General features: G+C 38.4%; 1 protein-coding gene across 4 annotated transcripts in view; it reads right to left on the bottom strand.

Moving 5' to 3' along the window:
- Nucleotides 1-17582, bottom strand: part of tpm4.L (tropomyosin 4 L homeolog) — an 81671-nt gene that overhangs the window by 10256 nt on the left and 53833 nt on the right. For all 4 annotated transcript variants that reach the window (XM_018262103.2, NM_001086310.1, XM_018262160.2 and 1 more), the window contains 2 exons: nucleotides 4602-4735; nucleotides 1460-1577 (listed from right to left, as the gene is read on the bottom strand). In XM_018262103.2, the coding sequence (XP_018117592.1) occupies nucleotides 1460-1577; nucleotides 4602-4735 (252 nt within the window). The remainder of the gene's footprint in view (nucleotides 1-1459; nucleotides 1578-4601; nucleotides 4736-17582) is intronic.

Here is a 17582-nt window from a genome sequence, read left to right as displayed (position 1 = left end):
TTACAACCATGTAGAAATGCTGTGCAGGTAACCAACCTGCACTGACAGCAGCTGGTACAGGGACACTTGGCAAATATCCTATTAATAATATATGAAGCACAACGATACCAATGGGGGATGTACACTGCACAAGTTAGTAATTGAGAAACCTGGCTGCAGGGTTGTTTTATATTTTCACTTCTTGTGAGCTTAAAGGGATGCCGTCACTTTTTATTTAATTGCTATATCCTTAAGTTATCATGAAAGGTGCTGGGTTTAGCTTTTTGTTAACATAGCAATTATGTTTCTCTTATCTGCATCTTCTTCTCACATAGAAACCTTAAGGGTGAGGGCACAAGGAGTGTTTTTTTTGGCTTCTCTCCGTCTGCATTTTCAGAGCAAGTGGAGAGAAGCCAATGTCCGCACATCTGCTCTTTCATCCACTGTGTTGGCTTGTAGATAGATACAAGGAGCCAATTTAAATGCAAAAACACGAAAGTATATATTTACTACCTCAATATCTTCTCTGTGTATTTGTCAGATTAAGGAAACAGATGGGAGTATATTGGCTTCTCTACACCTGCAGAGAAATGCAGGTAGAGAGTATTCGAGGCACTGCTCTGTTGCCTAGGGCACACATGACATTTTCTCTACCAGTGAAGAAGTGCCAAAAGGTACCCTTGACACTTTCTATTGACTTCATACTTTAGCAAAATATTTTTATCAATGGTATGTGAGCAGGACCGATTTGGATGCTTTTACACTAGTTAAAAAGTCTATAGAGGGCCCATGTACCATTAATCTGATGGAGCAATGGAAATAAAATACTTAAGTAAAGGACCATTCCACACCTAGGAACAAGCATAATAGAAGGAGTAGTCTTCTGGTCTAGCCTTAAAATACAAATACCTATCAATAGATTTTCTTCAGTATTATAAAAAATTTATTAATTAACTTGACATCTATGTTTTTTAAAACTAATGTTACACAAAAGGGACTTTTACTCAAGACTTTTCTGGTCATTGCAGCATAGACCAAAAATGCTGAAAGCGCACATTACAGATGCAGAGTCAGCAGAAAACCAACAGATCTCCAGGTGAAGTGGGATCCAGAACCAGAGTCACAATCATGTAAGGGAATAAGTGAGAACCAATTTACAGATGGCATATGCCTATATATCAACCTGACTCATTATTTGGGCTATTAGTAGGGATGCACCGAATCCAGGATTCGGTTTGAGATTTGGCCTTTTTCAGCAGGATTCGGCTGAATCCAAGTGCCTGGTCAAACCGAACATTAAGAAAATCACATGACTTTTTATCACACAAACAAGAAAGTCAAAAGGTTTGTAACCATGCACTCAATGCGCAGTTCTCTTTCCCCCAAATTAGGGTTCGGATTTGATTTGGTATTTGGCCAAATCTTTCACAAAGGATGTGGCCGATTTGGCTATTAGTCGGCAACCTTTTCATATGCTTACCTCTTCATATTTCCGATCTGCATCCTCTGCAATGTGTTTAGCTTCTTTCAGTTGCATTTCTTGAATTTCCATCTTCTCCTCATCCTTCATTGCCCTGTTCTCAATCACCTTCATACCTCTACAGGATAAAGAAATTACAGTTTTAGCTTTCTCATAGGAATAGATGAGATTCAGATATGACATATCTTTTAACCCCAAAAAAAGTACGTGTAGTTATAGAGCACCTACACCTGTGCTTATAATATGATTGGCAAAATCTCATTATTTATTTAAAGCTACATCAAAATTTATTTTTAACATGATTCCCTAAAGGCATATACTCAGCTGACAACCCGATATTACATCATTGATGTCAAAAGTTTTACAAGCCTGCATTAGGGGCCTGAATAATAAAAGTAGTCACATTCAAGTGAGGAAGACCTAAGGGAATTGGCAGACTTCGAGATTTGTCAAATTTTTTCATGCCTGCAGGTGACTAATCTCCCGAAAATGTCTACTTCTTACCTTACCTTCAGTTCACTACAAGTAAACACAAATGGAAAAGAAGGCAATTTCCCATCATAAAGCCAGATCATTGCAAGTAGTGTGTTTTACTTGTGGCAATCCAATGGTTAGGCAAGAGGAAGACATTTTCGGGATATTTGTCACCTGAGGTAGCAGGTGACAAATCTTCTTCTGTGCTAGTACACTGTTGGACAAATCATGGAGCCCTACAGCTTTCACAGAGAGCCAGAGTTGTAACCCTCCCCAACAGAGTAATAAAATGTGAACGCTTGTTGAAAAAGGGTGTGCTTGTTTGTGTTGAGCAAGGTGATCTGTCTACAGACAGGTAATATGATACATGGCAGAATGCATGCAAAGAATTCTTATTCATGCTACCCAAGCCAGGCATACAGCACTGGGGTGATATGCATTTCCTCCCTATGCTACGTTATTTCCCTAGATATATAGAGAAAGTATTTTTAGAAGACTACTGCCCGGGTGTTTCAGGCCTCCTTTCTAAACAAATAATTGTTTCCCAGAGGCAGTACTACAATGCATGCAAATTTGAGAACACATTGAAGCTGTTCATGAAGATACTTGTATACATGCAATCTGTGGCGAGTGCCACTGTTCCCATTCAGCCTGTTCTGATGACTTACATGCACTGAAGCACATGGATGCTGGGGAACACTGAAACCACCCCTATAAGGTGTCCATGATGCAACTGACTTGCACCATGTGAATCAGGCACTTCTGCAGTTACGGACATCATTTACATTGGCTAGCTAAATCTGAAACCAGACCAACCCTGCCATTTACACCCATATAGGCACACCACTTTCAAGTTGAGGCTGACACAGTTATGCCAAAACTCTGGGGAAAATGCTGAAATGTGGGTAAAAACATGGCGATTTAATTAGAAAAATTGCACTCCGCACTTGCTTTATATGCATACATATTAGAGACAGTTGTATTATCATCATCACAGGCAGGAGATAAGACATGTACTGTGAAATAGTGCTAAACATCTTTATTACAGGGATCATACCTTATCATAACATCCGTATGCACAAAAATGTCTCTATGAAGTTTTTTGGTCTCATAAAATCACATTTTCAAACTAACATAATTTTGCTTTCTCTGTTTTGCTAGGTTTTCTTGTGTCAGTAGCTGAATCATTAATGGCTCTAAGTAAGGGCTCAAGCACTTGAGGCATTTTGACACTTATCGGAAGTGCCATGCAAAGCCATCAATCAACAACTGTCACATGAAAGCATATCAGGGAGTTAGCAGGCACCTGCAGATGTCAGTTCACAGAACATTTCATTAATTTCAATGGAATTTGAACCACATCAATCCCCAACAACATTTGATCAAAAAAGTAATGATCAAAAAAGTAATGATCAAAAGTAAGGGTCTAGGGCTATTTGTTGCACTTCCCTTTGCTGTCAGGGCAAAGTGATTCACAGATAGTCACAAGTGTTTGCTAATCAAAACGTCAGTAAGCTACAGACCTAAACAGTAGCTCTGTGCCTATAAGACAGTGATCCCCAACCAGTAGCTCGTGAGCAACATGTTGCTCTTCAACCCCTTGGATGTTGCTCCCAGTGGCCTCAAAGCAGGAGCTTATATTTGAATTCCAGGCTTGGTGGCAAGTTTTGGTTGTATAAAAACCAAATGTACTGCCAAACAGAGCCTCAATGTAGGCTGACAATCCACATAGGAGCTACCAAATGGCCAATCACAGCCCTTATTTGACACCCCAAGAAGATTTTTCATGCTAGTGTTGCTCCCCAACTCCTTTTACTTCTGAATGTTGCTCACTGGTTCAAAAGGTTGGGGATCCCTGCTATAAGAGATACAATTTTACCACTTTGCATTAAGCAGTACATGAGAAAGAGTTCTCCTATTCTGTCCCCTAACTCACAGCATTCAAAAAAACAAGTTAGGGAGAAACAGCAGGCTAAGGACGTAGCTTGGCCTAGACATATTGCCCTATGACAGGTGCTTAAATACAGAACTGAATTGGTCTGCAGCACTACACTTTGAACTGCATTTAGAGTGAAGTGTAAAATGCAGACTGCATTCAAATCTCCTTCTGCAAGTAGAGATGAACCGAATCCCGGATTCAGTTTGGGATTTTGCCAAATCCATGCTATTTTTATCAGGATTCGGCTGAATCCAAGAGCCTTGTTGAACTGAATCAGAACTTTATATAACTGCAAAAACAAAATGGTGTGCGCATCAGGTATTTCCACCAGCATTTCCAGGCAGAGGAACGATTCGGCTGACTCTTTACCCCTGGCTTTGGCCGAACCCTAGCAGCAAGTGCTATGTAAATGAGTATTAAGGGGTGCAATTTAGGGTCACCTTGGGACAATGTTGGACCAACTTGCCAGACAAAGATCGCTGCATTGAAAGGAAGCATTTTTGCATGATTATGCAATTTGACTGGTTTCTACATGGTGATTATTTATTTTTACTAAAACCTGCAGGTTCTAGGTGACAAGATTTTACATTTTTATGAAATCACATTTTTTTACCTCAATCTATGAAAAGTTGCAGTACAGAGAGGTGAATTGTAGCCATTCGGTGATATGACATTTTATATTTATGATCAGTGTGGGAGAATATGTGAGCCTGGCAACACTTTTATTACCTCTCGCTTTCATCAGCTGCTTTCTCCGCTTCTTCCAATTTCTGTAAAGCAGTGGCAAGACGTTCCTGAGCTCTGTCCAACTCTTCCTCCACAAGCTGGATACGGCGGTTTAGTGCAGCTACTTCCCCTTCAGCCTGAAAAAAGCAAGTTTTAAAAGTTAAGTACAAAGACGAGTATTAAATAAACCAATCCACTAAAAATAGAGTTTGTTTTACTAAACTAATTTAAGTTCACTTTTATATACATATTTTATGCTAAAGATATAGCATTTATCTCTCTTTATCTACGGCATTAGACCATTTTTGGGTTGTGTGTTGTGTAAGAACTGCCATACTACTTGTTCTGCAGAAGCAAAACTGAACTCTCAATCATTACAAGGCAAAATAACATTGTACCCAAAAAGTAACTAAGCATGTCTCAGGCACTGAAGCAGGCATAATTTATTGAAAGAAAACACAGAATCAGTAAAACATTCCCTTAAATGATCTGAAACACAACACAGGGAATGGAAAGGGAAATGCCACAAGTTGTTCTGTATTATGTAATTAAAAAAAAAATCACTATTTCCAGTCTATAAAACCAACATGGTGTTTATTCAGAAACTTTTTCTGGCCGCCTAGCAAACAAGAGGTAATGTGGTGCTTTTCATGTGATGTTCATAGCTATGTAAACAAATACCCCAACAGACTTCACAATACAATGATAATCTCAATAATATTTTAATAAACCTAAAAGTGGCCAAATGTGCAGAATTCAAGAAGAACTAAAGCTTTACAAACAAGTAGGCGAGATATGCTCCACATATTTTTGGTTCTGTACCAGCACAAGGAATATCTGTGCTTCAGATTATGCCCCCAGTAGCTCCTCGTCTTCTTTTCTACTGATTCAAAGTACATGCTCTTTGCTGCTTTCAGTTACCTGAGCTCCACAATATATTGTATATATAGAATACAAGGAGGTTACTCAAATCGAATTTTTTTTTATATTAAAACAAAGCCCCACTCCCCATCCACAAATTTAACTAATTTATCAATAAGTCTTCTCGAAAAAGTCAAAAAACATTGCAACAAATTTATGAGTCAATTTAAATCGTACGACTGATGCTCTGGAAATGTCCCTGCAAAAACTTTACTTTATTGGACGAAAACCCAGACTTTATCGGATTATCCAGGGCAGATCACGATGTCAAGAAAATAAATTCATTGACTTCTACATGACCTTGACCGGTTTGTAGTATCTTCAAATTTTAAGCAGCTTTTGGGGTATACTAAATCAAGTTTTTTTGTCCTTGAAAAATTAGAGTATTCCCTTCTAAAAACTGAACCAGAAAAATTCAAGGTTTAATAAATGGGCTCCTACAATACTGCATTTTAAGCCACATCCATTTTTACAGTTAGCTCTCCTTTAAGAGCTATTTAACTGGCCAGTATGTGGACCAAATGGTCAGATTTGTTGATTTTTGTGTTTCGCATGCATGGGTAAAATATATACCCAATCCATGTGCCAAGAAAAGGTTTTGAAATAAATGATTTTCAAACTGGAATGACTAATATGACATTTAATAAAACTCAAAACCTCTGGTCGAATTTTTAGAAAAAAAAAATAACTCGATTTATCATACCCCAAAGCTGCTAAAAATTCAAAAATACTCCATCTCAAACCTTTTGAGGTCATGTCGAAGTCAACAGCAGATGTTCCTCGACATTGTTATCCGCGCTGGTTTTCATTTGATAATCTGATAGAGTCAAGTATATTCCGCAACAATTTGATAACGTTGTGTTTTCGGAGTATCAATCGTACAATTCGAATTGATGCACACATTTGTTGCAACGTTTATTCACTGACTTTTTTGAGAATTATTGTTAAGTTATTGATTAGGAGTTAAATTTGTGGATGGGAGTTAGGTCGCCTTTGTTTTAATAAAAAAATTAGATAAACTTGAGTTTAAGTAAATAAGCCCCTAAGTGTGTTTGACAAGGACTGCAGGATGGACTGCTGAATCTGAACCTCCCCGATGTACCATATAACATTGATTAAAAAGGTTTTACTCTGGCCCACTAAATCTTGGTATGTACAGCAAACTTTAGGCTCAATTTAAAGCCCTGTGCCTAAAAGCTATTCAAAAAATCATTTGCACCTTTGTACTTAGTGCATGGATTGTGTGCGCATTGTCTTTTCTTTGACAGTCCCCTTAGTGTGTTGAACGAACGATGCACACAACTACATTGCATGTATTGAATTGTACAGTAACTGTGTTGTTCCTGCACTGGGAATCAATTCTCCACAAGTGACGCCCTCTGGCCATAGAAAAACTTTATACAGTCTGTGCTTGATTTGCAAAACATGATGCTTATTTGCACCTGCACTGGTATTATGCATACAAGTTGCAAAGAAAGACTATTAGCAAGTGCTAATTCTAAGGGGTGTTGCATAGTGGGTGAAAAACATTGAAATCTGTGTGGATTCATCCTATAAAGTGGAATACTTCTTCAAAAGTTTTTTTTTTCTTTAAATACAGTACTGGTCAGAGTGAGAAATGCTCATTTCACATGTCATGGTAGGGATGTTAAGTTGTGCAATGATCTGCTAAATCACTGGCAGTGACGTCACTTTTTCTGATGTGAGGAAAGAAGAGTGATGACTGAATTCTAATTTTTATCTGGTGTTCTCATAGTATTGTTATTATTAACATGTATTATTGTAACATGTATTTATATAGCGCCAACATATTGCGTAGCACTGTTAGTACCTCAGTTAAAGTAACTTCCTGCATAGCAATAAAAGGAACACAGTCACAGTCTGGCAGCAATTATCATATTACTTTTGCAGGGACACAAATACAAAAAAACCCTGCTTTTAGGTGAAGGTACGATTTTAGACAACATATAGGGGATGATGGGAGTTGTAGTTTACAGTGTATGGGACCACAAGGCAGACATCCCCTGTTTACAATGCTGTTAGAATAAAAACTTCTCTAGCAAATGGCTACAAGTATTTGAGGCACATCTCACAGCAGAGAGGATTATGGTTAAACATGTTGGGAATCGTTTCCTGGAAGTCTGGAAAAGGCAGTACCTGTAAAGGGTTAATTTTTTTAAAAAAAAGGCGCAGAGGAAATTGAAAATGTATGAAATGTGTGTTAGTCATTAGAACTCCACCTTTTCCTTTGTACCCTGTGTGCTCAGTGTGTGACGGCGAGTCCATATAAGGTAACAAGTTACCAGATGGTGGGAGGCCGGCAGGAAGCTGCCTGTGAGAATGGCTGGATGCTATCTGTGGTACTGCTGGGAAGCTGAGCAAAGCCAGCAAGTCTCTCTGGGATAAATACTGTAGTAATAACCATATTGAAGTTTATTAGAGGAGATGCAAAGCAAAAGTCTTTACACACAGTATGCACATACTGCAAGTATGCAGTCACACCAAGGCTAGGAACAACACTAAGGGGCTGATTCATCAAGAGTCGAATATCGAGGGTTAATTAACCCTCGATATTCGACTGTGAACTAAAATCGTTCGACTTCGAATATCGAAGTCGAACGATTTAGCGCAAATCCTGCGATCGTTCGATCGAACGATTAAATCCTTCGAATCGAACGATTCAAAGGATTTTAATCCAACGATCGAAGGAAAATCCTTCGATCAAAAAATCACAGGCAAGCCTATGGGGACCTTCCCCATAGGCTAACATTGACTTCGGTAGCTTTTAGCTGCCGAAGTAGGGGGTCGAAGTTTTTTTTAAAGGGAAAGTACTTCGACTATCGATTGGTCGAATAGTCGAACGATTTTTCGAATCGAACGAATTTAACCAATTCGATGGTCGAAGTACCCAAAAAATACTTCGAAATTCTAATTTTTTTCATTCGAATCCTTCACTCGAGTTTAGTGAATCGGCCCCTTAGGGTCTGGCCACACGGGCAGATTCGGGGAGATTAGTTGCCATATCTGCCAGATCCCCGATCTGCCTTCTGCCAGCAAAAATGAAAATTGGCTGGGGGCAGGCACACGGATCGATTCGTTTTCCGAAGTCGTCTGTAATTGCCTCACAAGGAAACTTCGAGCGACTTTCGAAAACAAAGCGCTCCGTGTGCCTGCCCCCAGGTGATTTACATTTTAGCCGCCGGAAGGCAGTTCGGGGGGAGATTAGTCGTCGCGAAGAAGAGGAGATTTGTCGCCTGGCGAATAATCTCCCCGAATCTGCCCGTGTCGCCAGACCCTAACGCTGGTGATAAGGTCCTTTATCTCCTAGCAACAGACAGATGAAACAAGCTTTGATTTGAACAACAAAACACCAGAAACAGTGTCGGCACAGAATACCACCATAGCCATGGAGGGGCAATTCTGTTTGATTTTCAGCCAGTTTAAAGTGCAGTGTAAACTCAAGCTACTGATGCATCTGCATAGGCCCCTATTCTAATCTGATCATTCCAGAAAACCGGATTAGCCAAACTGTCCCAGCACATAGGAAGCTACACTGAGCAAAGATACTCTCGTTTGGGGACCTCTCAAACAGCAGATTTTGCAGTGTATGGGAAGCTTGTTTCTGTCGGTTCTCCTTACTCCTGCATATGCACCTGAATAAACATCTCCGCACATATGCATTACACAAAGACAAAGGAAACTATGTTGCTGTCTGTTTTGTTCAAATATTGGTGTGGACAAACGCTAATACTGTCTTATATACAATGGGCACTTATGTGAGAAATTTTATGACTAATTGTTCAATGCCCAGAGTCAGCGAGCATCTTCATATTGGTTAGATGGCTCAGATGTTACTTAAAGGGGAAGTTCTCCTTTGAATTAACATTTTAAAGGTGATAGATAAGCAGTATTTTTCTTTTGAATACAGAAAATATAGGTCATATAAATCAAGTTCCCAATATATATTAATTTAAAAAATGTCTATGGCTAATTATAAATGTACCTGCTATTTTAAATAGTATTCCTCTGCCCCATTCTATTCTCTGCATTGCTGGTTCTGGCTATTGAAACAATACCACCTCCATACATTTAGAAAACAGTTTACCTAGCATTTTGGTAGCAGTTCTTTTTCCTAGACAGCTTGCACAAAGCACCTAACGCCTCGCATTGACCTTTGAAGGCCAGGTTAAGTTAATGAACAACTGGCAGAGGTAACAAATGGTATTTCAGAACAAAACGATAAGGAGACTCTTCATTTTAAGATTTTATTATTTCAGGAAAGGACCATTTTCACATTTGACAACCCGATTCAGTCATGAACCCTAGTGGTCACATTTATACTTAAAGGAACAGTCACATAAAAAATTTTTATAAAAAATTTGTTTGCCCTTAACGGAAAAAAAAACACCAGCACACATTTAACTTTACATTCACAAAGACTTAATTAAGAAATATCTTACCAATACTCATGTTACTGTTCCTTTAAGAGGTCACTTGTAAATTTCAGTGAGATCACAATGAGATTTTTAAGCAATGGCTTTTCAGCCTCCATGTTTAGAGAATACATTAACACCCCTCCCCTTTTTTAAACTGTTTAAAAGTTGTCTTAATTGAAATTTTAGATTTTTAAAAGTTAAATGGGAAAAGACACAACAAAAAATATATGCAGATAGAAAAATTGCCCCATGTTAAGGTACACAATAGAAAGGGAGTCCCTCTCCCAAAAAGCTTACATTTTAATAATATCCTATAACAGAAACTGCCACAGGGAAATACATTTCTACCAGTTTAAAAGTGAAAAGAATAATTGATATGATACTGTATAAATTTCTAGGACATGTTGTGTGTCTTCTACTCACCAGAATAAACTGTATCAGCGGTTAACAAAAAAGAAGTAGGCAGCTTATATGCCCACATACAGGGGACCTCTAACAGGCCTAGCTACCCGACAGATATCTGGCTGAAAAACATCCAGATATTGATTGGACAGGTTTAAAAATCTCTCTGAGTAATGACAGCCTGTATCCCTGTTGTTGTGATCGGATTGTCTGGCCAGAGGACCAAATGATCGGATGAACCCAATACTGCCCTTTTCAAGGTGGGCATATCAGGAAAGATCCTCTCATTTGGCAAAGACAAGCTTCCTGTTCCACTGAACAAAATAGCTACACCAGATAGCCCTTCACCAAATAAAAAAGGCACTACCTTGCCACAAAGCATACTACAATCATGTTTGACATTCTGTTCAGCAATCTGCTCTCTTGCTAAAGGTGGCCATTCAGGGGACAATAAAAACTGTCACCTCCGCTTGGCTAAATCCAAATTTGGTGGCATATTGACCCATTTAAGGGGCCTTTCAATGGCCTCCCTGACTGTTATCTGTCTTAAAAAAATCACTATATATCTAGCCAGTAAGTTAGAATTCCTATCTAGACTGTATCTAGTAGATAAGTTGCTTAGGAAACCAAAGGATGCAAACCAAATTACATTCTTAAAGGGATACTGTCATGGGGAAATGTTTTTTTCAAAATGCATAAATTAATAGTGCTGATCCAGCAGAATTCTTACTGAAATCCGTTTCTCAAAAGAGTAAACAGATTTTTTACTATTTAATTTGGAAATCTGACATGGGGCTAGACATATTGTCAGTTTCCCAGCTACCCCCAGTCATGTGACTTGTAACTTCAGTTACTCTTTACATTTGTATTGTAAGTACACTCGTACAGTTGGAGTGATATGACCCCCTCCCTTTCCCTCCAGTAGCCTAACAAAAGAACAATGGGAATGTAACCAGATAGCAGCTCCCTAAAACAAGCTCCTTTGTAGATCTAGGAACAGCACTCAATTGTAAAAATCCAAGTCCCACTGCGACATTGAGTAGTAGAAACAACAGCCTGCCAGAAAGCAGTTCCATCCTAAAGGGCTGGCTCTTTCTGAAAGCACATGACCAGGCAACATGACCTGAGATGGCTGTCCACACTTGCTAGTTCAGGAATGAAATTTTAAATGGTAGAGTTAATTATCTGCAGTGTAAACAGTGTAATTTACAAAATTAAAACTACACCATAAAAATTGACAGAATCCCGTTAAACATTCAAATAGAGGCATTCAGAATCAGGAATGGCAGGATTCTCTAGGGATCTTTATTGAGCATAAACACATTTTTAAATGTAGGCTTATAACCAGTCAATCCATCACCAGTTAGTTTATTCGTGTCTAATGCAGTTAGATTTCTGGAAGCGAAACTGTATGTTTATTATGAGTCAATTAAGTGGGGCTAACTGTGTGCATAACCCATTCAGAATGTATGTGGCTGAAACAATGAGATTCCAGGCAAAAGTTATTTATTAACTAGGGCATTTGGCCTTAAATGAATTGTTCAGTATAAAAAGTGGGAAAATAGATAGGCGGTGCAAAATAAAAAAATTCTTCTAATATAGTTAGTTAGCAAAAAATTTAATGTATAAAGGCTGGAGTGACTGGACAGCTAATATAATAGCCACAACACTACTTCTTGCTTTGCAGCTCTCTTGGTTTCCATTGACTGGTTACCATGCAGTAAACAATCAGTGACTTGAGGGGGGGGGGGGGGCACATGGGTCATAACTGTTGCTTTTGAATCTGACCTGCATGCTGAGGATCAATTGCAAACTCACTTAACAGTTATGTTCCATGTGCCCCCCTTCAAGTCGCTGACTAACTCAGAGTTATAGAGCTGAAAAGCAGGAAGTAGTGTTCTGACTATTATTTTACACATCTAGTCACTCCCGCCTTTATACATTACATTTTTGGCTAACTAACGATATTGGAAACATTTTTTATTGTATAAAAAAAATCACCCACTTTATTTTTACACTGAAATGTTCCTTTAAGCCTTTTTTTTTGTAAATGAAATAAGCTATACATTGCATAAATTGTTTTTAATGTATGAATTTCTTTTGTTCATAAGAAATAAGCCTCATTAACTGTCATTATATACTACTTTCATTGGTTCTAAACAGATTTTGTAAAGTTCATGAAATCTGATTAAATCTAAGATATTTGCATGCATCCACATTGCAAGGAACGGATTTGAACAAAAGACTGGCAGCAGTCATTCCAATGATTGTGTAAAAGTATGCAGCTTTCAGGGTGCTTAGGAACATCACAAATACAATAGCACTGTAAAATTTTAAAAGTGGAGAAAAGGTATCTTTAGTAAATCTGACCTCCCACAGTGTTTTTGTGTACATCACTCAGGAGCATTCCAGAAATTGTGCTCTGGGCAAAAAACTGTAGGCAAAGGGAACAAAGGAAGGCAGCTTGCAGCTGACCGTTACGGAGATAGGAAAGGAGTGAGCACAGAATCATATATCCTGAAGCTTGTTGCTCAGGTTTTTACCCAACTCACTAAATGTAGAACAAAGGATCCCACTGTAATGCATGAGAGTGTAAAACAAATATGTATAGTTGAGGGGAGTAACAAACTAGGGCAAAAACACAGCAGTTTAGCTTTCAAGAGCAATTATTGCCCATCAGCCTATATTTTATGTTTTAATATTCAGAGTAAAAGGCAGAGCAAAGAAAGAAAATATTAACAGTGTAGGGCAAATGCCAAAGTACTGTTCCATGACTTTTATACATTTCAGGTCTGAAATTTGCAACTACACCCACTTGTCTGCATTTTAGCGAATTTGGCTAAAATTCCTGGGCAGCAGTGAGAATCACAGTAAAGAAAAGGACAGATGAAACAGTACAAGGACTTTTTTGCTTTTCAGAACCTAAGCAATGCAGAGCTAAGATAAATCTCCTGCCAGGGTTTTTCCCCATTTTTTTCTTACAAAGCTGAACCAAACATATTTACCTTTTATAATTCTGCTTGAATCAGCTCCTTCCTAAACTTGCTACCCCGGCTTTTCCACAATTAAACAAAAGTTCCATCTAAGAAAAACCTCACTCTTTAGCATGAGATAAAGTCTGGCAACAGGAGGCTGTTAATTTAAAGGCCACACCTTTGCTTACATGGACCAGGCCTCTGTTGCTGTTACACTTCTGCATCATACTGAGCACCCACATCAGGGACAGAAATCAAAATAATCTTTTACATAACTTTTCATTCCTTTGGTGTAAAAAAAGCTACAGTTGAGCCAAGTTTGAAATCCCCAGTTTTTCATGTACATTAGCTGCACTATAAATAACTACAGCTGTTACTGGAAGAAGCTGAGATCTGTAGTTCACAGCTGGAGGAGACCACGCATTTGACATCACAGAGTGAAAGGCTTCTATAAACAACTGGACAACATCACACCTACTCTTAAGCCTGAAGTTCATTATTGATACCAAAAGTTAGAAACAAAAAAAAAAAAAACACAGGCCAACAATCAGCAAACTATTGGTCTATGTCTGTACCAGATGGATCTTCAAAGGCACCGCGCCTTGTAATGATTTGGTATCCATATCAGACCAGTTATCCCTCATTTGGAGAGCTGGGTTTGGGCAACCTAGACACTACCATCTTTGCACTTATGTAAGACAGAACAACATCACTAAAGGAAATGCTTAGTGCATTGCTCCCAAGGGTCTTAGCTGCCAATCATATGGCTGCTCCTATAAGATCTTTTCCCACCACAATGTCTTGGGAAAGCAGTTTGTGCAAGCACTACACAAATGTTTTTGTACAATTATGGAGTTCAAATGCAGCACACAGATGTTTAAACAATCCTATGCGAGAACACAAATAATACCTATAAATACATACTTGGTTTGCATATAAAAAATGCTGCTTGCTTTTATTCTCATACTAAAGGGTCTTGGGTCCAAGTCATATTATTTAATACATAGGAAACATACCCTTCTTATGTTCGGTAAAACTTACAGGTTTTTTTATTGGACAACATAACAAAAATCACACAGTTTGTCCTGAAAACATCAGGTAGCATTTACAGATCAACAGTTTGAAAGCAAATACTTGCTTACCAGTTACAAGACCTTGGTCAATCTTTGCAACTGCTATTACATTATGTGACTACCATATATGTCTGCATATTAATCTTTATTTCAGTGAATTATGGTTTCTTTGTAAATCCCATCCAAACATTCTAATGAATAAATTTGCCCTCCTGGTACATAAAAACCCAAGCTGGTAGAAAGTTTACACGACTTTTCCTTTCCTTTGCCTGAACTACTCTAAAGCACAGGAATGTCTTTTATTTTATTCATTCAAACATGTACTGTCTGCTAAATCAATAAGTAGTGGGTGCATCTCCTAACATTACATTGAAAGCAACAGTTATGTAAAGCTGCATGGGCAAGAGGCTCTTATACACAAGGCCAAAGATGTCTAAACTAAGAGCAATTAAGCAATACAATACAAATCAGGACTTTTGTTTCGGAGGAAAAAAAGACTTAACTGGACTATCAATGCAAATGTATTTCTGTCACTTTGAAAATTAGTCACTGTGGACCACTAACCAGTGTTCATCACATAACTATTAAATCTTATTGTGAATATATCTGACCAAATAATCTCCTTAAAACACCAATAAGATGCCTGCAACATCCAATCCTCATAATCAACAATAAGGACCACCTCACTTGGAAATAGCAAGGTAGGTCTACCAAGCAAGTATGAGCTTATTTCCACTGCCTTACTAAATAAGGCAATATAACTGCTTTTTAAAGGGCTTTCCTAGCTAATCATTTAATAACACTGTTACCTTTTCCTCAGTAGTACTGTTGTCCTTGTTGCATGTTGAGGCACATGTGAACCATATGTCATGTTCTTGAGACATGAAGTGAGGCAAAGACTTGGTAAATACACAATTATTAGCAGAATGGATTTATTTGCCCACCTGATCTGATCATACAGACAACTGCCATATGATCAGAGCAAAGCATATATTGGTCAATTCTGCTACCTGTTGGGACAGATCCAACTCTACCGTCACATTATAAAAGGGTAGATAGAAATATAGAATACTATATACTTATAGCTGCCACCCCAGAGAGTTGTAGGAAGGCATTATTTGGGCACTAGTGGTTAAAAAACAATGCTACAAAAGCAACATGCAGTGTCTCATCCATAGTATATACAATCATTATTTTTCTTTATCAGCATGCCACACCTATGCTCTAAGGAGAATCTAAGGTTGCATGGGGCCTCTACTCACTCATCCGGTTAAGAAATAGGTAAAGAGGCTCATTGATGACTCTAAGATGTTTGTGTGATTTCATCGGGTGATTCATGTACAGAAATGTCCCCACAGCAGGTAAAGCAGTGCTTTGTTGTCTGCAAGGATACGTTTGTTCTGTGCTGCATGGGTAGTAAAAATATTATTACTTGAAATCTAAATGTACAAGAGGGTCCAAAGAAAACGTTTCAGTGTCAGGCAGCTTCCAGCAAGAGGCCTAATTCTTTGCACACACTAGCCACACCTATTAACAGAGCCCAGATCTTATAATCTTGAATTTTACAAGACCTACAGCTGATCAGAGAGGATGGAAAATAAATGACAGATGTTCTCTATAATATTTTAGTACAGGTATGTAGGCTGCAGTAGACAGATTTCAAGAACCCGAAACTTTAGTCTAAGCCACAGAGGGGGCTCTTGTCTCCAAGAAAAAACAAGCAGTCCTTTCATCTTCTGCTTTGAAATCAACACTCCGCCCTGACAAGGTCTAACCAGACCTCAATTCAGTCATACTGCAGTCAAGTATAAAGAGAGGACAAAGCCCGAGGAATATGTGGTCCTGGAGTGCCTTTGAAAGCCTCTCAAGCGTTCTGATTGGCATAATTCTGTGACAGTTTTCTATTTTGAGTACGTATGATGAGCTCAGACTAACTGAAAAATGACACTGGGTGCAGCCGCATCACTAAGTATTAATTTGAGAAAATGAATGGCAGGAGTCAGTAGATTCTGACAACACTGGCATAGATCTTCATAATCGTATTATTATCCTTCCCCTGTGGAACTTACGCTCCCTACTACACAGACACACTATGGTCAATTTTTGTCAGGAGCCAATTAACCTTCCTGTATTTTTTGCAATGTGGGAGGAAACCACAAAATACACAGGGAGACTATGCTCCTTGCAGATAGGACCCCAAGCACTGAAATATAGCAATGGCAACCACTGAGCCACAATGCTGGCCTTACAAAATGCACTTGTACTTTGCATTTCAATAACTAAACAACTAACAGGAGTACCCTGGATATTACTTAGACCTCCCACATTTTTGCATACCATGCCTTTTATTAAAGGCCAAGCCTGCACAAAAAAATAAATGAATTTTTTTATCTTATTGTAAAGTAAACACTTATTTGTTGTGTTTGTTTCTTAAAAGAAACCAGGACACTCTGGGACATTTTTGTATAGACTGGGCCATGTGGTGCAAAGGGGGACAATCCTGGATAAACTGGAGGGCATATCAGAGCCCTAAGCCAAACTGAAATATACTAACCGCAGCTAAGTTTTATTGCTGGTGATTTTGTTGCTATACACTTACTTCATGGAAGACTTATGTGGCCGTTCACATAACGAATACCAGGATTAGGGAGTTTGCTACACAATTTATAGCTGTGATTTTTCTCCAAAGGCTTGGCACAAAGGTTTACAGTTTTGCAATCTATATATTGCAGGACTGCTTCTTCAAAACCACAGCTGTTGTAAACAGAGCAACCACTGTGATATTTTGTAACAGTTACTATAAATAATAGCAACAACGTTGTTAGTGTGGATACAGATTTAAACCACCCTATATATAATGAATGTGTGTGTGTGTGTGTGTGAAAAAAATAGTTTCTGTGCTTAACAATGGTGGGACCTGTCATATTGCTTTTCAAGGGAATCCAACAGAGCATCATTTACTAGTGACTACTTGAAAGTTTTTCTCCCCTGCAGGACAGTATTTTATTTGCCAAACTGAGCAATATGGCACTTCATTAACGTATATAAATATGAATGCATGTTCTGTTAAAAGAACAAACTATACCATAAACTGGGTACAAGATGCTGCCAAAATTCTTATTCACTCTCTCGTCATATCACGTGTAGACTACTGTAACTCTCTTTTAATTGGCCTTC

The sequence above is a fragment of the Xenopus laevis genome, chromosome 1L (assembly GCF_017654675.1).
Source record: "Xenopus laevis strain J_2021 chromosome 1L, Xenopus_laevis_v10.1, whole genome shotgun sequence".
Classification (NCBI taxonomy): domain Eukaryota; kingdom Metazoa; phylum Chordata; class Amphibia; order Anura; family Pipidae; genus Xenopus; species Xenopus laevis.
This window is presented reverse-complemented; position numbering and strand designations above follow the sequence as displayed.